The 23,191-nt window shown below is 40.4% G+C and overlaps 1 protein-coding gene across 2 annotated transcripts in view; it reads left to right on the forward strand.

Moving 5' to 3' along the window:
• Positions 1-15,269, forward strand: part of LOC102197456 (zinc finger protein aebp2-like) — a 22,610-nt gene extending 7,341 nt beyond the window's left edge. For both annotated transcript variants that reach the window (XM_005728069.1, XM_005728070.1), the window contains 4 exons: positions 4,486-4,553; positions 11,317-11,430; positions 12,730-12,759; positions 13,782-15,269. In XM_005728069.1, coding sequence (XP_005728126.1) covers positions 4,486-4,553; positions 11,317-11,430; positions 12,730-12,759; positions 13,782-13,788 — 219 coding nt within the window. In that variant the 3' untranslated portion in view covers positions 13,789-15,269. The remainder of the gene's footprint in view (positions 1-4,485; positions 4,554-11,316; positions 11,431-12,729; positions 12,760-13,781) is intronic.
• Positions 15,270-23,191: the final 7,922 nt, after the last annotated feature.

Consider the following 23,191-nt stretch of genomic DNA (forward strand, 5'->3'; position numbering starts at 1 on the left):
ATATTTAAAAAAATCTATATAAATAAGACGGGACATGAAAGAGTCATCAATTGAAATCCTCCAAGGATTGCAGATTTTTGTCCTCTTTGCACTTGAATTGAACCTGTAGCAACAGCCCAAGGCCTGATGTTGTTTTTCTCTAAATCAGGCTTCACAGGAAAGACAATTGGTGTGTTTTATGTGTGCAGCTTTCCCCATTTTGAGCCTTGTGCAGAATACATTATTAATGTGTGGTAAAGTGCCCTTTTCACCTTAAACTGGAGCCACATGTGAGCTCTCATAGGAAGAAAAATCTTTTTTTCTGACAAAAATTCCTTAGATAAATGGATTTTCTGTTAAGAAAACTTAACTGTAGCTGCTATTCTAATGCATTTCCACAAGGGAGCACTCTGACTCCAGTTCAGATTGAGTGATGTGGTGTTCTTCAAAAAGATTGAGGGGGGGGAGTAAGGATCATCTGCTGCCTAATCCTCTTTTGTTCACATGGTGTACATGAAACACACACAGTCCCACTCCTTTCTCGGCGCAGTCTCTCTTTACATTTGTAAAGCAGCAGTTTTCCTGCCAGTGTCAGTAATTCTGTTTACACTTGTTATCTCCAGGCAGAAATCTATTCTATTTTACCGGCCTGTACCACTCTAGCTATGAAATATTTCCATTTGACATTTTCCCAAAAAGATATAACAATTCTTAAAAGCGTTGTTGTAGAGCATCACCACTGGCTGATCAGAAACGGGAAACAAAACGTCTCTCCTTTAGCCTCAAAATAAAACCAGCCTTTATGAAAAGGGTTTTAACCACCATGAAAAACACACAGGAGTAAAAGGGTCGTTTAAAAACAGAGCCCGGTTCTGTTAAAATGTTTGTTTCGGTATTAAAAAGGGTATTTTGCACAACACATTTGCAGTTGTCTCAGTGATGACAACAATGATTCATCCAGTGTAATTTTTTGTGATGTTAGTAAATGAGCACACAATAAATCACAAATATGTAAGCGGTACAGTTCAAAGGAAAAACAAACAAATCTGGCCAGTTAGGTGCACATTAGTGTGTACACCCCTAAACTACTACTTTCTTGATGTACCTTTTGATTACTGACAGGGGTGTTTACACTTTTTGTATTCACTGTACCTCTTTAATGCTATTTTTACAGGACTCCTGTTCAGCTCTTTTCTCCTTTGCATTGCCTCTATAAACCTCAACCGGTCAGCTGCAGCAGCCAAGAATTTAAAGACAGGGAGGGAAAATTTGAAGATAAAGCTTGGGAAGAGGTTAAGAGAGGTAACTATTTGGACACAGAGTCAGAAGGAGGAAGAACCAGTCAAGGGAGGGAGAGTAACAAATGGAGAGAAACAGGCTTGGAGAGTGAGGACAGGGAACAGGGGTTAAGTGAAGGTTAGGGTCATGGAATCGGAAGGAGATCTTGCCAGTTGGGCATAGATTTTCTTTCTCTGTAATCCCTGAAGGATTGTGGTGACGGGCTGCGATGCTGAGTTAGACCCCTGGCCCCAGTGGACCCTCCCAGGCCTGGGGTTATGGAGCAAAGCCGTGGGGGGTTCTGTGGAGCTTGGCCAATGGGTCTGCTGACCTGTTGGAGCAACTCAGTCATGTTTATGATGGGATATTTTTGTTATTGCACCAATCTGCGTCATCCACAGCTTGACCCCATGACACTAGACAGGCACCCAGTTTTAGCAGGCCTGTCCTCCCCCAGCTGGATTCCTGCAGTTTTCACTGCTTTGTTTTGGAGCCACATTAATATCTGCTGTTCACTCCCTAAGTCCTCCTGCTCTCTCTCCCTCCCATTCTTTTACTTCCCCCTCTCTTACCGTCCTCCCCTGGGTTTATAGAGGATTAAGATCTGTCCCTTAAAGCACAGACCATCATCATCAGACCACTCAGCTCACAAATCACTTCATGCTGCTTAAACACAAGCCCACTTCTTTACATACATGTTCATGGCCCTTTCAAGTGTAGGCTTGGCTTGTGATTATTAACCTGGTGCTACAAGGTGCCTGAGGGCATAAGTTAGCAGCTATGCATTTTTAAATAAAAAAGCAGTAAAGCAGCTGGTTAGTGCACTGAGTCTTACCCGCGGGGCTTAAGACACTCAAGTAGGGCTCACTCCAGCTAGCACAGGAGTTTGACTCTCGTATACAAGCCCTGCTGTTGTCTCTGAGAAACTGTTCCTCTCCGTGTGAACTGACGAAGCTGGAGAGCTAGCAGATAAAGGAAGAGGGAGATAAGCAAGAACAAATGAGATACGGTGCTTATTTATGAGATGTGACTAATAGTCTGACAGGAGTTTTTACATCTTCTGAGGACTAAGTTAGAAAGTTGGAAGAGGCACATCTGAGAGCATTTTAAGTAGAATCCAGTTAGCAAAGAGGTGCAAGTCTGTTTTGATTGTCTGTTTTTGCTTAAGTGAGATATAATATCGGTAGGGAAATGTACTGTATCACTTTCTCCTATAATATATAAACAGGTGCTCCAGACTTTTTCCTCTAATTTGAATTGTCAGAAACTGCTAACTACGTGGGGTCATTGGGGTGGCTGGAGCCTGTCCCAGCTGTCGCATTCTGAACCGGTCAGCAGTCCAACAGAGACAAAACGCAGAGCGACAGATAACCACATGCTCTCACAGCCACACCTGCGGTTAATTTTAGATCGGGACTTAACCTTTCATGCAAGTTTTTGGGAGGAGAGACCCCCGCTGGTACAGGGAAGACGAGCAAACTCCAAAACCAGTGCTTTGTGAATAATAATGAATATTTGAAAGTGACTTAAACTGGCAGTTATCTCACGGCTGTTTGCAGCTGTGACATTTGCAGACTTCCTGATTTATATCACTGTATGTCACATTTCAGTGTATCACACTGTATCACTGTGATACCATTTAGACATGCCTGTTATCACGGGCAGTGTATCGAGATACGATCAGATGGTAAGTAACTCTTTTAATTCCCCAAGCTATTAATCAATCACCCTGTTTTAGGTGCTTTGATATCCCTCCTTGTGTTTGTCAAGACTTGTGTGTCTGCACACTGTATTGCAGACAAAGGGAACATGGTTGATCTGCCAACTTGGCTGCTGTTTGCAAAGCGTCTAGCAGACAAATGTTAAGGCACAAGTCCAGAAACAACAAAATTAATCTCACCTAACCTAGCCTAAATAGTCCTCGTTTCATTTTTTTGTTTTGCTTATTTTAAAGTTAATCAGTTTATTACAGGTCATGTTTGTGTCCTCCTTGCTTTCCTCAAAACATCACAAAGGTGGAGGAAGATGAAAATACATAATTTGTCAGATTATCTATCAATTAGCTGTATCTGTTTATCATTGAGGTTAGTGGGATCTCAGATAAATAAAACAGACTGAAGCTACTTAAAACACAAAAATCATGCGTTTTGTGAAATGCAGGAGCCGTTGTAAGAGGAGGAGAGCGAGTCTTGCCTCTGTCTCTGTGTCTTGTCTCAGTGGAGCCTGCTCCTTCCTGTCCTCAAACCAGTTTCCATCAATGCCAGAGCTAGTCCCTGGAGTCACAAAAATAATCTCAAAAATTCATGTGCGTAAGAGAAGTTCTTCACATGTGAGCTCATTCACAATCCTAAAAACAGACCCCCTCAAAAAAAAGGCAATTGACGCAAGAGGTTATATCTGTGGCTATTTTTGCCTCTCCTGGTTATTTTTCTTGCTTTTCTTTTCCCTACTGACAATATTTGTGAATTCCACACCAGTTTTACTATAAACCAACACAGCATGAAAGATGAAATGCTATGCATGAAAAGGGCTAGATAGGCAGGAAGTCTTGTATAGTCTCAACTGTATTTTCAAAGAAGAAAAGCCTTGAAGTTTGTAGCTGCAGTGGCTGTGCAAAAGGTTTGTATTGAAACCAAAGCAAAAATGAACACAGGTTTGTGATGCAAACATTCCTCTGTAGGAGTTGGTCTCCACTAAACGCATTCCTGCCTAACGTGTTGAAGCTTTCGGTTGTGACATAACCCGCAACAGGAGCAGTGACTTTGTGACGATGGAAATGTCTCATGTGCTTTATCTTCTGTCTGAATGAGTTTCTTGGTCTTGCAGTGTGTTGCGGGGCATAGAGCACCCTGAAAATAGAAATCTCACTGAGCTCTCACATGCATTATTAAGACCGGCTGATGATTACACTAACAAGCAAAATGAGCACTGAATCACTTGGTAGGATGTTTGAAGCATGTAACCGTATTATTCATTAGAGAGGTGAGGCCAGAAATAAGACACATCTTTGAAGCCTTTTCTCCACAGATGCGAGAGAATGCTGCAATACAGACTAAAACCCGATACGTCTGTGCTCATGTAAAGCAGCAAAAGGGGCTTGAAATGTAAAGGTTAACAGCCATTTGGGTTAAATTGTATGCCTGTGTAAATACTTTGTTCTGAATCTTCCTTGCTGAAGCCAGCTTAATGTTTTGTTTTGTTTTGTTGCTCCCATGATTGTCTGTGTAGGTGCTAGCCAAAAGGAAAGAGGGGTCTGGCAAGGTCAAGGTTCTTCTGCATTGGACACCTGAGGACATGTGAGTAAAACGTTTCCTACATGTTATTATAGATCTGCATGAGCATTTGCCTTATATTAAATAATATACAGGGTGTAAGCTTTCGATTTCATAGTGCTTTAGTTCCTTAGCTGTTCACTGGCAATGATCGAAACACATACCGTTAGAAAGGAGGGATTTGTGAATTTCATGTGGTTGCCAGTATGTAGTATAACGACTGCAGTGTCTCCAGGGATGGGTTTGACTATCGTATGGATATATGCCACAAGTCTGGAGGGAGACACATTTTGTAAGCTTTATATTTAGATATGTATTTTAAAATTTACTGCAGGCTTCTATGTCCATTACTTTCAAAAATATATCCTTTTGAAATGGGATGCTTGTTTTTGATAGACTGTGTATAAGCCAAAAAATAAGTGCCAGCATGTTTTAAAGATGTTTTGGCAGGCCTCCTCTGACTTCTAAATTGTGAGACTATTCATGCTTCAGGGGCGTCTGTATGAACCATCTTGGGTTTTGAACTGAAACTGAACCTGACACTTACATGTCTGCCTTGTAAACGGGACAGTCTTTAAGTTGTTGTAGTAACCTTGTCGTGCAAATACTTCTGGGTCTGACTACGAGATGAACTTATTCACTAGTTTAACCCCACTGAGAAGGAGAAGACGTGCACTCTGACGTTTGTTAATAATTAATGTGGAATGTTAAAAAGTAATATACTTTATTTCTATAGGACCTTGCAAAACTCAAGTTACAAGGTGCTTGGGGGTAATGGTCTGCACTGATATAGTCCCATTTATCCTTGTTTCTCATTCGCACACTAATGGTGGCAGCGCAGCCATGCAAGGTGTTCACCTACCATCTGATTCGGTGTCTTGTCCAAGGGCAGGTTTGCAGCATACTTTACCACCTCAGCCATGGCCACACAATAATAATAATTTATACTAATATTTGTAAGCCATAATATGTAAATGTAACCAGTGTACAACAAGGCAGCTCAACACCTCTTGTACAAACCTCCACATCTGTAACTTGTACAAAATTTACCTCTTTGAGCTGTAGCAGTTTGTACGAGTATGTGTCATCCAGCTGCACATGCAGCGATCTGGGCTTCCTTCATGTCGGGGCTTGTTATAAATCTTCCTTACTTGGCTGAATGAATGGATAAACTTGTACTAAGCCCACTGAGACTTGGACCGTTCTGCACAGTCATCACCCGTTTAAATGCCTTTTGCCAGCTTAGCCTTCCTGGGCTCAGTCCACTGGAGGTGAACATTGGAAGCAAAAAGAGAGAGAGCTTCACAGAACTCTGTGATTGTCAGTAGGGCTTTTGCTCACGGGTAGATCCAACCAAACTCCCAACTCTCCCACACTCCTATTAAAGGTTTTGACTGAAAGGCATCTGAAAATGATCAGAATGCCGACTGAGAAAGAGAACAAGGATGACTAGAGATAAGCGGGAAAGAACTAGAGAAACAGAGAAGGAAGGGGAGCGAGAACAAGGTCAGCGGTGGCAAAGAAATAGTTTGAAAACAAAGGGACCTGGCAAAGACGGGAGTACTGGCACGAGTTTGCAAATTCAGCTGTCTGCTAAAAGCTTCCAGTGAACAGACTGTAGAAAAATCTTTATTCTCTGATGTTTCTGCAGTCCATCCTCCTCTTCTTTCCTTTTCCCATCTCCGATCCACCTCTACAGCCTTCTGCTTTCCATGCATGTGGGAGTTTAATCTAATGTGGGGAGAAATAATAAGGGAGTGGGGAAAGGAAGAGAGAGATGAAGTTTGGTGATTAGGAAACATTTCTCAAATTAATTCCAAACAGAGAGACAAAGATTGAGATTGATGCTGAGACCCCAAAGACAGATGCAGGCAGAATAGATGAGGAAAAGAATAGGAGGGACAGAGATAGGAGGAAAGTGAGAAATAGGAGTGGGAGCAAAATGGCTGTGGGAGTGAGAAATGTGAGGAAGAGGCAGAATGAAATCAGAGGGAATGAATGATAGGGAGGGGATTTAACAGAAAGATGGAAGGCAAGAATGAGACGCCTTGGTTCATGCAGAAGAAGGCAGTGGTAGTACTGAGTCATACATTTGCCTTGGGCCAGAGGAGTGCTTGGGTCATTAATATGGATAATTATCCCATTACGGAGGGGGGTTACAGTAATGTCTTAAGCCGTGTGGTTGTGAGGGTGGCTTGAGTACCTCTAAACAGATGAAAGTTGACCAGGGGACCGAACTAAATTTGCTTGTACAACATTTGCTAGGCTGTCTTTTCTATTAAGTTTAGAGGTGACTATTTTGCCACCTCTTGTTGGATAAAGTTCTTTAGTCTGTCAGGCTTTCTTCTTACAGAGGCACATTTTTTAGTTTACATTGATTTTCGGGGCACATTTACCGGTTTGTAAAACAATAAATCTATGATTTCAGACAAGAAGCTTTTCATCCATAGCCAAGAACCTGTGCCAGGTCTCGTTAACTAGCAAGAGAAGTAAGAAAAGAACACTTGATCTCATTCGGCCTCGTTCACTAATACATGCATAGAAATGTTCTTACCCTGCACAAGAAATGAAAGCTCATGAAAAACTACCCTTGGATTTATTAGACTTGCACACTGACCACTGTAGTCTTACCGCCACACATATGTTTGTGAGTTCAGAATAATTTTAAGTCAGTCTGGCCTTTATTTCTCTTTTTAAGAAAGCATATTTACCTTGAGGAGAAGTGGAGAAAGTGGTGAGGATGTTGTAAGAATGAAGTATGCTTTCTCCCAGCTAAAAACTGGAAGAGAAGACAAGTTGGAAGTCAGAAAAGGCGCAAAGTGTTTCCATGGGAGTGACAATGAGGTTAAAACAAAGTGAACTGACGGAGGTGCCTGATATCTTTTCCACTGACAGGCTCATTGTGGGTCTCGGGGGGAGTTTTGACACTAAGGTAATATGAAATACAGACTAATAGACCAAAAGAAAAAGAAACCTGGTAGAGAGAAAAGAGCAGCAGATCAGCCCAAAATGAGAAACACTCAACAATGAGTGAAAAACATGTTATCACATCTGTGGGATAGTGCAAGGAATTAGACTGTAAGTGATGACATCACTTATAGGATGAAAAAAGTCACAGCACACACTGCCTAGTTTGTGAGGAACTGTAAATGATGATAAAGCAGACAAAGTGTCGAAAGTCACTCCATCATCATTTGTCCTACACACATCTGAGGCTGCTCTAAATGTGTAATTTGGTAGAATACCCTAAGGATAAGGAAGAATGTAAGCATATAGGCTGCAATGTGCATGTGTGCACATAAGTTTCTCAGCCACTGAGTCAATGATTAGCTGTGTGAATGTGGGAAGTCATGTTTATTAATGCTCAAGCTAACCATTCACTGTGTGACTGACACTCATTAACTCCATTTGGATTAATGAGTAACTGATTAACATGAGCCATTATGAACTGAGATTTACCAGCAGTTCACTGAGGAGAAAAAGGGGGATGGGAGGGCTGGGAGAGAGAGCGAGAGAACCATAATTGGAGTCTAATCTTTGATGGATGGGTGAGTGGATTCCCCTGCACGCTGTTGATTGCTTTTGAATAACTAACACTAGAATACACAGTCACTGACAATGAACACCTCCAGCCACCGAATCTGTCCTGCACATAGTTATGAAAAAACTAGACGGAGCTTATATTTCCCAACATGGATTTATCTCTTAAATGTTTGTTATGTTTTTTTTCCCAAAATCCAAATTTTTTTTATTGCTTTGTTTACTTTTAGGCAGCTGCCATACAAGCTAGTGGAGATCTAACAAAAAGCAACAGTTTCCAAAAGAAGCACCTTTAATATTTATTCTAGTCACTTAAGCAGAAACAGTTTTATAAAAAGGGAAAAAAAAGGGGGGGGGGGTATTCACTGTGTAGAAAAGGAAAAAAGTGTAAAATTAGATTTTCTTTTTTTTTTTACCCTGCTCTGTTTTCAGTCTGCCCCGGGGAACTTTGTCACAAGTTTGCAAGAGTAAGCATGCAGAATTGTCTCTAAATGTACTAAAGATCAATGTAGCTTTGATCTATGATGTCTGACTACATTTTGAAAGCACACTGGGGGGATTGTCTGGTGGGTCTCTGACCAGTTACTTCTGCACCATAAATTTTGACACGAGGCAAAAGAATTAATGCATAAACCTGCATCACTGCTATTCCTAAGTTTGCTTGTGAAACTCAAGAGCTGCTAATTTGATCTGATAGGAAGAAAAAGACCGTGTCAAGAACATCCACTTCCTTCCACGCATTCTGTCTGTAGTAGACATGTATGTAAGCCCCCCCCCCTCTCCTCTCAAAAAAAGGAGAATAAATTTATTTTTATTTTAGGAAAAATTAGTGTGAATGTCCATTTGATGTAACCTATGCTCTATTTACTATGAATGGGTTTTTCCTGGCTGAGAGTAGAGTAGGTGTGACTTGACTCCTTGGCAGTAAGCATAATAGAGTGAAGGAGGAGGTTATTCTTTGAGCATTTATCATGTTGATTACATTGCTTTTTTTAATTGTTAAACTGATTTTGGTTAGCACTGTTGCTATTTTTACCAACTAGGTCTTGGGTTTGAATCTGTGGTGTAAACCTGACTAAGCAAGGAGTAACGTGATCTCTGGGAAGACAAAACGCATCTAAAATCTCAGAATTTCAGAAGTTTGAATTCGTTTTTAAGAATATATAAAAGTATATTGTATTTTAAATAGAACCATTCCTAAAGTATTGTGGTGTAAAATCGTAATAGGAAGTTGGGGTGCCGATGGGGTGTAGCCTCTCTTTAGGCTGCAGTGAGTTTTATAGTCAATGAACCGGCTTTCTGAGCCTCCTGTTCTTTGTAGTTTATCAGGACACTTCATATAAAGCCATTTAATATTTTACCAATCTGATTATACTCTTTAGTGGTTTATGATAAACCTTTTGCTTCTGTCACCACTGGGAGCTTCAAGGCCTGGAGCCAGCCATCAATTCAGGGTTGAAGACGAGCTTCACTCTGGCAGGCGTTCCCCAGTAGCTTTCTCAACAGAGGGCCTCCCGCACAATATACATTTCTGGCTCATAAAGACGCGAGGCAAATAACCTTCCCAATTTTCCTCCTGAAAATAAAACAAATCCATTTGTCTTTATTTGGTTTATGTGACTGAATGGGGTTTTTCGATCTTTTAGGGCTTTGAAAATGTGCATGTGTGTTTGTGAATGATATGAGCACTTTGGGAGTGTTTGTGTGTGTGTATTTTCGACACGTGCAACATGCTGCCCCCACTCCCCCCAGTGCAGCCTTCTTATGCATTTCCCAGACACAAGGATATAATAAGTCATCAGTACCACAGCGCACTTACTGTGAGATGTTTACATGTGTAAGTACGAGCACACACACACAGGTGTTTACTGCATTTTTAACACTCCGCAGGTCCACCTCTGTCATTTGAGGTTTGCTTTGGAGAACGACACTAACTCAAGAGTAATCCAAACTGTAAAGCTGCTTTGAAGGGGGCTGTTTCTTGTCGTATCTCTGCCTCTTCTCAGCTTCCTCTTTCTTCTCTCCCCACCATTAAAGGGGATAGAGGGACTTTGTGCACTGCAGAATCAAAAAGGAAAACAACTTAGCATCACACTTCTTTACTTTTTTCAAACTTAAAAAACAACAACAACCAAACAGACAGCATATGCCCTTATCTAACAATGATTGGAACAGCATTTGCATGAGCAAGCTATGTTTTTGCATGATTTAGAGTATTTTGTAGTCCTTTGCAACCACACACTTGAGCAAAAGCATATATATATACATTATGCAGCTAGCAGCACCTTCCAGGCACTTAAACATACCATAAAAGGGTTTTTGCAACTACTGAAGTGAATCATTTTACTTTAATGTGTGCCATCCCTGCCTCCACTGCCACTTCATTTTGCTTTCCCTCCTTCCATACTTTCCTGTCCTTCATTTGTCAGTTTTGCATTATATTTTCTCTCTTTAGTTCTTCACCTCTACCTTCAACTCTGCAACATCTGAAGCGATACCTGCACACCATAATGCTGAATGGGCTGACTAGGCATGTGAATGACTGATTTGGCTTGGTGACTGCATGCTTGCCTAGCAGCCGCCTGGTGTGTGTGTGTGTGTGTGTGTGTGTGTGTGTGTGTGTGTGTCTGTCTCTGGGGGCTCCTGTGATGACGCACATAGTGACGGGGGAACGCTGGGGGTGGAGACGGGGAGGTGGGGGCTGTAGGAAGGAGGGGAAGCGCAGCAGACTTGCTAAGCTCTTTGTTTCTTTCTTTTGCACCTCAACTTGCCACGCCATTACTCGGCACACTCCCATACTGTGGGTGCAGTAAGGTGCTACTGCTCAGTTCAGCATTTAATATAACACACTCTCTAATTGAATTTTAAGGGGGAATATAATCAGTCTGTTCTCATTGTACTTCTAAGCCAGTTTTTCCATTTTGTAGTAAAATTTGCAAAAGAAATCACTGACACATACGATCTGATCATGCAAATGAGAGGAAGGTACACTTTTTCCACCCTTTGTGTGTGCTAGTCTGGTCACTTGTGCACGTATGTCTGTTTCTGTGGTTTGGTTCCTTATAGAAACCTACCTAGTCTTCAGAGATAGGTGTTAACGTGTTCATTTGACTCACTGAGGCTACATCTTTCCCACCCTGCTCCGTTCGACCCTACTCCCACTCCGTCCTCGGTATCCTCATCTTCGTCTTGTAACCTTGAAATCTGACCACATGTCCTCTTTCTGCATGTGTGTGCTGTCTCGCAGACTGCCTGATGTGTGGGTGAATGAAACCGAGCGATCTCAGCTGAAGACTAAAGTGGTGCACTTATCCCAGTTGCCACAGGACACAGCCATGCTATTAGATCCCAACATCTATCGGTGAGTGTGTGACAATGCCAGTGACCTTTTTGTTTGCATGCATGCATGTCTGAATGCACAATGGCACAGTGCTGCAGATCGGTGTTTTACTGCAGTCAAATACATGGGTAAATATTACCTATTTAAAATGACACTTGTGTGTTTAAGGTTTTTGCCTGCACAGCTATGTGTATGTGAGAATTTCTGCAAGTAGGTCTGTCAGGTTGTTTGTGTCCATGTGCTTTACCATTCTTCCAGCAGGTGGCACCAACTCATGATTTTAGCAGATTGGATTCAACAACCTGATACAGAGAAAACGCGTTTTGTGTTCCTTGTAAGGCGAAAAACATTATCTGTTGTGCAGGCTGGTCAGAGAGGTCAGCTTTTGGTTAAAGTACAGATGCATTTTTCTGTTACTTGCATATATGCAGATTGCATTTTACTGAGCAACTGATAAATTCATAAAATGAATAATAAGTTGTTAGTGTTGCTCTCCACATGACCCTGTTTTTTTTTTTAATTTCTTTTGATTTTTAAAAAAAATGGAACTTGTCACAATACAGTTTTAATACAGGAAAAAATAATTTCCTGCTGTTGTGCAAATGCAACTCAGTGGACCACATTTTCTGTCTTCAAGTGCACCACACACCACTAAACATTAGCTATGATATTATTTGAATCCTGCACAGCTCTTCTAGACTTGCACTCGTCACTGACATGAGAAAACAAGGGTAACTTTATGGCACCCCATAAAAGTCTGAAAATGAATCCTGAAAGAGGAACAATGTGCCTAAAATAACAAAGTGGTCATCTTACCAGAGATATATGGCACACAAGTGTGCTAATCAGCACACAGGCTGGCTGATTTTAATTAGAGGTGAAGGCTCAGTAACTGCAGAGGCTGCTGCTGGACTCTGGTTTCATAGTTGAATATAACCGTCAGCACCTAGCCAATTTATGTCAAGGTTGTCCTCGTGCATGAAATCCCAAAACAAATGTTGTAGCTGCTGCTTATGGCAGCAGATATTATTTGTTTGGACTCCTGTTCATGTATATGAGATGGAATAAAAGACCGTCATAGTGGCAGTGCTTCCGTGATGAAATGTATCCGCCTGAAATCAGCTCAAGCACACGAAGATTCTCTTGAAAAAGTGTCTTGATGCATGCTAAATCGTCCAGGTAAGGATACCCCACAGAGTTGAGTCTGTTCATCTGGACGTAGTGTTTTCTATCTACAACGTTTCTCCCACTAAAAACGCTACGTGCAGATGAACAGACTCAACTCTGTGGGATGTCCTAAAAATGTTTCTTTCTTTTCAGAGCACTTCCTCAAAAGCGTCTGAAGCGCAGGTAAGCTGAACATGTTCAACATCGAGGTGTTTGTGAAGTATAAATAAAATCATTTTAAAAAATGGATTTTAGACACTCTCTACTATATACAAAGGCATGTATGTTGGTTCAAAGCCAACTAGTAGTCATGTTAATCAATTACAGCAGGTACACAAGTAACTTGAATAGGCTATTAATGTGAACCTGAGCTACAAACGAACAGTACAGGACTTAAAGGAGCAACTGGATAACAATATATTTTATGTAGTTTTCTTACTACAGCATCATTAATACACACACACACACACACACACTGTTTATACGAATTATTTTAGTGAAGTATTTAAAGTGGGAGCTTTGTGGAAGTTTGCAGCAGCAACAATGTTTTCAGTGACGTGCAAAAAGTCTCAAGACACGCTTAAAACATATATGCGTGAATCATTAAAGTCACATCAGACTCTTGTGTGAAGATGAGTGCATGGTTTTTGAAATTCACCGTGGTGTTGGTGCGTGTATGCAGATAAGACAGAACTGCTGCCTCATTCTTGCTCGCCACCTCGGCTGTTAAATACACATATGCAGTTGAAATGTCTTTTTTCTTCCCGCTGTGACGTAGATCAAATGATGCACTGACGATAATGTTCGTGCGTCTGCAGTGTTGCTACCCGTGGCTGTGACTTCCCTGTAGTGAAATATCATTACAGAGGATTACTTATCGCCCACAGCTCGGCAGTTCCTGTGTAGCATGAAGCCAGTTAACTGAGAAACAGGCCATTTTGAAGCCACAGCCTTTGGCAATTGTTAGCCTCATTCAAACATTAGCTCTTATTTGGACTTTGTTTATTATTCCATTAATTGACCGCAGTAGTGAAGTACATCCAAAAAAGGAAAAAAAAAATGCACTAAAAGCTCTTAATGTAAAGAAGTCAGCTCAGTGTCTGAACACCGAGGATAGATCCAGTTTTTTCTTACTGAAATCTCTTTGCTGGCAGATTAAAAACTCGAGTCTCCATCTCTGTTTCCTCTCCTGTCTTTGTGCTCAGCCTGTAAGGAGTCATCTTTGGACTTGATGCTTAAGTTGAAGTTCCTGTATGGGACGCTCTTCATCCGTCTCTGCTGAATGGGGGGAGTGACATGGCGATAAAAGGAAACAGGCTTTTCTGCAGTTCTCCTTTTCCCTCTCCAGCTTTGTATATAAAATGATTGTTGTAGCCAAGTGTGATGTCAAATGGGACTGAAAATTTTTAAAACCTTTGTGTTTAACAGAAAATGAAATGAATGTTGTTGTTTTTTTTTTTTAAACAAGAACCAAACATATTAACTCCAAGTAGTGTAAAAAAACTGCAACAAAAAACCTGTTTTGTGCAAGCTTGTCAGATAACACAGCATCATTTTATAGCTGTTTTGTGTAAAATATTTATCCAGATTTGTAACTTATTTTTATACCTTGAAAATACTGGTGTACTGTGGATTTCTGTGAAGGTTTTGAATAGAACCGTATTTACTGTGATAATATATGTAAGCTGTCACCTGTAGGGATACTTGGAGATTTTCTAGTTGTAATTACGTTGTACGTGACGTAAGTCTTAACAAATTATCCTATTTATAGTTACTGAATGCAGTACTGTTAACTATGTGTGCGACGGTGAAGAGTGAGGCTGTGCCGGTCGTCAGACAGTTCAAATGGTGTCTGGAGCAATAGGGACACTACAGTGTAGCTCTTAATCTCACCCAATCTGTAGACAGCGTGCCAGAAAATAAAAGGCAGGCATGTAAAATGTTTAAATTGCAGCAACTAACGCGGCCTCCTCTTCCACAAGTAACACGAACTGTATGTATCATAGTTGTTAAATGTTCATTGATTAACATTACCGCTATTTAAGCACTCAAGAAATATTGGTAAGTGTTTTCTACGTAATGTTTGAAATTAACTATTGTGTTTGTAATAAAATTGGGGAAATGATGTTAATGAATTGAACTTGTATCTGTAATGATCCAAATGGCTACATTGGCAATGGCGCAATCCACTGTTGCATGGCTGTAGTGGAGTGTAAGTTCTTTAAGGGGGTGCTGGAGGGATTGGCTTTACTTGGCATCCATTAGCAGAACAGCTTTGGGAGCATGCTGTGGAGAAGCTAATGACTGGGCTGGCAGAGCAGGGCCACTGCCAGCCTCAAATGTTGGTGAACATGCCTGCAGAGAAAACAGAGTTCAGGGAGAGGTCTGCTACAGTGTGGCTGTCCTGCTCGTCAATATTTCATGCACTGGTCACACATACAAAATTCTTTTGGACTCCAGTGCCTGAAACAGTGTGGCTGAAGGTTTGCTTTTGTGTGTTTCTAATATCTGCAATGGTCTGTTGAAGCTTATAGAAATGTTTATGGCAAATGATAATAATGTAATGTTCTAATAATGTAGGCAACTCTGTGTCAGCATGAAATCTTCATAGTCCCACTGCTGGACCAGTTTACATTTTTGGTACTAATATGTGAACCTTTTGATACGGAAATAAATAAATGTTTGTTTTGTTTCTTTGTGGGTCCTTGGATCAAATTTTTAATTTTGTTCACTCAAATATTCTGGTCATTTTTAGCTATTCGAGTGTTTAGAAAAACAGTTTCTCCTGTGTGTTCTTAGAGTCAGTATTTTTGTGGTTTTGCCTCTGTGCAGATCAAACAATATGTCACTGAAGTTATTTCTTTTGCCTTTAATTTGTATGATTTTGTATATTATTATTATTATTTTTTATTTTTTTTTATACACGGTCCCCCTTTTTCAGAGATTTGAATGTAACTGGACAGTTTACCTAATAGGCAGCTTCATGTCCAGGTGAAGTCTCTTTTCCAAATAAAACCTATCAGAGAAAAATCAATAATCTGGTTCCTGAATGAATCCAGTGTCCAACTCTGCTTACAAAAACGCTTTAAAAACCATAGAGACAGAATTATTTTGATGGTTAGGAATAATAGCTTCACAACATCTAACCAAGTCACGAACACAATGTCAATGACGGGATTACAACCAGGCGAAAACTACAAATTATGTTAAGAACAATGAGGCCAGATTAGACTTTGCCAGAAACCACCTAAAAGAGTGCACAGTTCTGAAAATAAAATCTTTGGACAGATGAAACAAAGGTACACGTGTACCAGGATGATGGGAGAAGGAAAAAGTATGGAGACACACCACACTATCTGTCAAACGTGGTGGAGGCAGTGTTATGGCATGGTTGTGTATGGCTGATGGTGGAACCAGATCATTGGTGTTAACTGATGATGATACTCTCTGATCATATTCAGTCCAATGCTGTTAAACTGATCAGACAGAAGCAACCTCAAGGTAAAGAAATGATATGTTCTTCAATGGCCAGATCAGTCACCTGATTTAAAACCAACAGAGCATGCTTTTGAGTTACTAAACACAAAACTGAATGTAGAAACACCTATACAAGCAGTAACTGAATGTGAAGGCAGTCTAGGCCTATAAGAGCATATCAGCATTTGATGATGTCCCTGTGTTCTCGACTTCAGGCAGTCAGTGACTACAAAGGTTTTTCATGCAAGTACAAAAAAGAATCCTTATAGTTAAAATCATGTCCGGGTGTCCAATGAATTTTGAGTCTGTGAAAACGAGGGACTGTGAATAAAAAAAGGATGTAACCTAAACAGTTACTGTGATACTTGTGTAAAACCCCTCGAATTAAAGCTGAAAATCTGCACTCCAATCACATCTTGATTTCTTGGTTTAAAATCCATTGTGTTGGTGTACAGAAGCAAAACCACAGAAACTGTCTTTGTCCAAAGAAATCATGAACAAAACTGCAGCAAATTTAAATCCATTAATAAGCAGGAATTTGTCATTAAGAAATCATGTAATGTGAGTCCGGTCAGTGCATCATTTACAGTAACTCTCAGTAAGTTGTTTATTGTGGAAGTCAGTGACATTCTTTTCAATTCACTGTTGGTCATTACTGCAGAGTCCATTTATCACCCTGTGAGGAGTTTTCCACTTGAAAATGCAGATCATTATTGAACTATTTCGTAGATTAATCGCTTTTATAAACATGCGATATAGCTGACCTGGAATCCTCAAATTTAATATTAATATAAATTACTTAATAACATTCAAAGCACCAACAACATACAACTTTGGGAATGCTTCTTGGCCTAATAATTCTTTCCCTGGAGTGAGTACCATGTTTTCTTAATGTCTCCATTTCTCTGACGCATTATATTTCCAGCACTGATTATTTGCAGTGTGTCTTGACTGAAGCACCCAAACATTATTAAGGTTCATTCAAATCACGACTCCAGAAGTGACAAACAGACCGACACGACCAGCAGGCGTGTTTAGAAAACGGACAGGAGCTCCGCCTGCAGGCCCTAATCCCGCCTCAGCCTGCCTGTGAAGGAAACGCTGGCTTTTTACCCTGATGTGACGTCTGCCCACTCAACCCACAAGACGATTCTCCCTCCTTCCTTCTCTTCCTCTAAACACCCAGTGCGATGCCAATCCCTTTGACTCCGTCTCCACTGGAAAAGCCCAGATAAGCAGTTAGTTAACAGTTATGTTTTTCATTCTCTAATATCGGTCTACAAGTTGTGTCACACTGTATCTGTAAGTGTTGCCTATTAGGCAGTGTTGGTCAAGTTACTTGAAAAAAGTAATCAGTAACTAATTACTGATTACTTCCCCCAAAAAAGTAATCCCGTTACTTTACTGATTACTTATTTTCAAATGTAATTAATTACTTAGTTACTTAGTTACTTTTTAAAAACACGATTTACAACCTGAAGAGGTGATAAAGCGATAGATCTTTCAGCCCAATTCTACTTTTTCTACATAATCCATCATACAAAATGTAATCAAATGGAAAAGTCTCTTTTTTTTACTTGTTTTATCAGTTTTAATCTTTTAACTTTATGCATCAAGCAAAAATTTTATTATATGCAACATTCTCTGACTTGAATAAATTAGTTTAATATTTAAACCTATTTTCTGCACGTTTTCTGCACGTTCCAGCACATTACACTCACTCTTTCAAATAGCTGCAAGTAAAACACAGCAGAAAATAAATAAAGTCAAAGACTCAGCGGTCCTGTTGCTCTATTTTCACCGGTAAAGCAGGACTGCCGTAGGCGGAGGTTTACCCTGGTGCAGGTGTGCCGCGGTCAGTTGAAGAATCCGCGAGTTTCTCTGTGAATTTCCCATTATGTCGTTGCTGCTTGCTTGGAAGTTTAGGGGTTTTTTTCACTGTAAAAAGTTTTCTTCCTACGCACAGCGGACGCTAATGTTTTTGTCACTTTTTATGGAATCAAACTCAAAGTAAGGTCAGTACTTCCACGCTTTAAACGCTGTACGCTCATACTCTCTCCCACAATCGATATGTGATTCATTGTTGAGCTGCACACAGCTGTTGTCACTAACGGCGCACTCGCTTACGTCACTGTCGTGAGACATTCTCGCAAAAAATCACGGTTTTAGTAACGCAGTAACGCAGCGTTCCTACGGGAAAGTAACAGTAATCTAATTACCGATTTTGCAATAGTAATCCCTTACTTTACTCGTTACTTGAAAAAAGTAATCATTTACATCTCTGCTATTAGGTCTGTATTTCTTCAAATCTGGACACTTTCCATCGTCTGTGTGTCTGCTTTGGTCCTGAATCAGCCATCTGAGTTTCTCTTTGTGCACAAAATCTTCCCTTTGCATTGGCTACATGCGCTGTTGTCTCAGTGAGGAATGGAGGCATTTCATCAAAAACAAAAACAATGAGGCCCTTCTCTAAATCCCAGCCTGGAATTGTTTTTCCTCAGTATTTAATGTTTTGCAAAGAAAGAAATAGTAGGAACAAAGTCTGACTAGTTCACAAGTAACACTAAGAAAGTTTTTATATTTAAAAAAAAGGAAAAGAAAAAAAAGAATGTTGTGAAAAAAATTCTAAAAAAGATACAATTTCTTAAATTCTCTATTCGTGAAAAATTTCAAGGCTTTATTTATTTGTTGTTTTTAAGTTGTGGCTTACAGCTCAGCAAAATCAGAAATTCTCAAATTATTAGAATATTTAATTTGTAATTAAAATTAATACAGTATAAACACTGTAAACACTTTTTCAGGCTCATAGGGAAGTCTGCTGACTTGACAGCTGACCAGATGATGATCATCGACACCCTCCACAAGGGGAATAAACCACAGAATGGCATTGACGAAAAGGTGGGCTGTGATAAGAGGGCTGCATTGATATAAAAGTTGACTGGAAGGGAAACAGGGACGACCAAAGCCTAAGAGGACTGTCAAATAAAGTTGACTCAAGAACTTGGGAGAGCTTCAAAAGGAGTGGACTGAGCTGAGGCTGGTGTTACAGTATTGAGCCACCATGCACAGCCATCTTCAGGAAGGAGCTGCAGCTCTCGTATTTCTATTATCAAGCCACTCTTGAACCAGAGACGATGTCAGAAACATCTCCAAGGAGAAGAACAGGAGTGCTGCCCTGTGGTCCTCTTTTCAGATAAAAGTCATGACAGTTCCCTTTCTTCCTCATTCTGATCTTCCGTTTGAACTTCAGCAGGTCTGTGACCACGTCTGCATGTGTAATTGCTGTGCAGTGTAATCAAGTGGTTGGTGAGTTTGAATTTTGCACTTCATCCTCAAGTCTGGAGGAAAAATGGAGAGGAGCAGAATCCAGGGTGTTTGAAGTCCAGTGTGAAGTTTCTGCTGTCTGTTGGTGGCAGTTGCTCAGCTGTGTTTAATCACAGCCAAAGTCAGTGCAGCCATCTACCAGGAGACTACAAAGTAGTTCATGCTTCCACCTGCTGACAAGCTTTATGGAGATGCTGATTTCTTTTTCCAGCAGGACTTAGCACTAGTCCACAGAGCCAAAAGACGACTCTCAAATCAATTGCTGCCCATGTTATTGCTTCTTGATTGATTAGCAAACTCACTTGAACCCCACAGAGAATCTGTGGAGGGTAAGAAACACTGACCCAAAAATAAAGATGAGCTGAAGGTCGTTATCAAAGCCTGAGCTACAGTAATACCCCGGCAATGCTGCAGGTATGATCGCCTCCATGGAAAAGGAGCCCCAGGTAAGATTTGGGTGCACACATGAACAAACCTTTCACAAGAAAACACAAGTGTATGTAAAAAAAATAATAGAAATACTGTAATAGATTAACAGACTTGATTTTATGAGCTGTGAACTGTGATCAAAAACATTAAATTAAAAATGGCCTTTGCACAAAATATATGAATGAACAGTTTCATTATGTTCAACCAAATCAGTAATGTGGAATCTCAAATGCTTTTGTAAAACTGTGAGCAATTATCACAGTCTTGTGAACAGCTCTTTTGGATATTGGTCACTTCATAAAACAGCATTTCAATTTGTGGCAAAATATGTTAGTCATATAAGCTCGTTGGCCAGCGCGTTCTTTTTCACAAGCCCCGGAGCCTCATAAACAACATCTCAGCTTTGAAGACAGCGATTGTAAACGACAGAATCCAGAAAACCTTTACACAAACATGACATTTTCACATACGGCCTCTAAAGCGTGAGCGACCGGTGGGGAAAATGTTTTGATAACTCTTTGTTTTGTGGATATCGTTTTCAGCGGTTTTCAATCATGTTTGTCATTCTTACGCCGCGTCAAGAAGCCCTAATGGTCTTTTTATTGAGCGAGCTCCTCATCTGTCTTTTTTTGTTTGACTCTGTTGGAGATGTTGCAAGTCAGTGTTGTGACACGGCTGTCTGTCCAAAGCTTCCTGTCCTTGTATTATTCATTCTGAGGGATTGTGCATTTGTTTAGGCTTTGTGCACAAATATATTTTGACAGCTCTGGACCCTTCCATTAGCGCAGAAAGCCTACCAGAGAAGCACTCAATAGGCTGTCCTCAAGTGGCCCTGACTGTTGACCCCTCCTGTTAACACAACGACCTGATCCTGTCTTAGCATCCTCCAGCTAGGGAAACAAGTGAATACTCAGTGTTATAGTGCAGGGTATCCCTCCCATCAGTTTCAGATGTTGTGTATTAACACTGATAATATATCTACAGTGAGCTAAATGCAACATCTGTGAAGTAACTGCTGCTGTGACTTCACGTCTAACACATCTGCGTGTTGTGATATCAGTTTAAGTTGAGCTAAGGCCCGGCTGTACTTTTGTGCAGTACCGCTTTGTACCACAAGATGGTGTAGTGAGCGGAAGCACTAAATGACCAGGCAAGTTGGAAAGATCACAGTCTTATTGACATTGAAAAAAAGCAAAACCTCTTGTAGATGTCATTGTAAACATCGGCACACATCTGGGCCCCGTTCCAGGAAGCTGGTTGAACAAACTCTGAGTCTACAAATAAACTTCGAGTTGATTAATGCAGACATGGAAACTCAGAGTTTTTAGTTGATCCCAGCTCCTCAGTGTCAACTCTGAGTTAAACAAGTTGTTGACTAGTGAAAGAAAGCACTCATCAGAAGAGCTCTGATACCGATGATTCACCATGGCAACAGGTAACTAAAGAGCAGAATCTCTTTTTTAATCCGATGAATGGAGGAATATGAATGTCTTTCAATCTGGACCCTCGTGTTTGTGTTACTTTTACTCAATGGGTCGAGCTGGAATCACGCCGAATACGTTAAATTTCTTAAAGCCTCATCAGCTGTAATTTGACAGGGACACAATACAGATGGTAGCTACTGCAAATAAGACTGTAGATATGTAGACTTTTGGTCAGCACGACTGATTTTGGTCATCTGTGGTTGAAAAAAATGTCTCAGCAGCCTGGAATAAAAAACTGTGGGGAATTTATAGCACGATAAATGATTATTCACTGATTATTGTTTTATCTGCATAAAGCTCCATACAGATTAGGCTATTTAAAAAAGTAATTACTGTGTCAAGTTCGAGTTTTATACTGCCTGACACTCATGTCAAATTTGAAAAATATAAATGGGATCATAATGTTTGTAAAGATTTCTGTGCTCTGTGGGTCGTGCCATCGCGGTTCACTCCAGTGGGCCATTTTTTGGATCATGGTACCTTGCAATCGTTCCAGAAGTTAGCAACATACGCTAGCTATGCCATAGAGATATAGCAGCACAGAAGTTTGAGATGCATTTTAAAAGGTAAGAAGTTAAAAAGAAAGTCTGCCTGTGATCAACACACATTCCAGCTGCCTGCTAAGCACTAAGGCTACACGATCCATGTGATGACCCTGAATTCTGACCCCCCCCCCCACTGACAGGACTCTGTCTTACTCAAGAGTCTGTTACCGAGGTAACTGACTCATGGTTTAAATTAGCTTTCTATGTGGATAAGAAAACCCAGAGTTCTCAGGGAACAGCACTTTCAACCTGTTGAAGGGTTTAGTTACATTTTGCATAAGAACTACAACAAGCACCTTTAACATGATTTTGTTTGGCTATTTTTCTGTCAAACATAAAAAGAGATCAATATCCACTTTAAGCTCTACCAATTAGCTGGCAGGGTGAGCGTCTTATAGCTTTTACCATCACTCTGAACATTTGAAACAATAATAATAATGTAATGTTGAAATATTTCATAACAGTGATGTAGAAATAGTTTCCAATCATGTAACATCCATCTTTACTCAAATACAGCCTCCACATTTATTGTATTGTGGGTATAAATTGTGCTTCTTGTGTTGCAGTTTTCCATCTTACTAATTTCTCTTTCTTCAGGTTTTCATAGCTCCGCTTCTTCTAAAAACAGAAGAAGAAACTTTTTTCCCCCTGCAAACTCTGCAAACTTTTATCACTATTGCAAAGAAAAAGAATCACATTTCCAAAGAAGGTGAATACCTGTATGTCTTTAAGGCTTTTACGTGTCCTTATAATGTTAGGAGTCTGTCTGGTCTCCAAATTTACATTTAACGCCCCAAACGCATAGTCATAAACAACATGCTATGTAGTTGTTTTTCTGAAATTAGCTACTTATGAAAACCAAAATTGTTGTTGCTGTTTTTCATATTGCATTTTGTCTGGCATGAACAATGGTAATCTGTGAGCTTGACCTGTGTTGTAGGCAGATTATCGATTTCTACCTGTACTAACCGGAACCGATCATAACCTGGCTGCAGTTTAATACCCAATGCTAACACTCAAAAGCCACTTTCCACTTTTATCTAATCTACCAATCACATGGCAGTAACACCAGTGCATTTAAGCAGGTAGACATGGTCGAGATGAGCTACTGAAGTTCAAACTGAGCAACCTAGCAGGGAAGAAAGGTGATTTAAGTGACTTTGAACACTGCATGGTTGTTTGTGTCAGATGAGCCGAGTATTTCAGAAATTGCTGATCACTGGGGATTTTCCAAACACAGGCATCTCTTGGGGTTTACGGAGAATGGTCTGAAAAAGAGAAAAAATCCAGTGAGTGGCAGTTCTCTGGGCCAAAATGCTCCCACAAGTCAGAGGAGAATGGGCAGACTGCTTTGGG

Source organism: Pundamilia nyererei, unplaced genomic scaffold (assembly GCF_000239375.1).
Source record: "Pundamilia nyererei isolate P.nyererei 1_Seehausen unplaced genomic scaffold, PunNye1.0 scaffold00027, whole genome shotgun sequence".
NCBI classification, from domain to species: Eukaryota; Metazoa; Chordata; class Actinopteri; order Cichliformes; family Cichlidae; genus Pundamilia; species Pundamilia nyererei.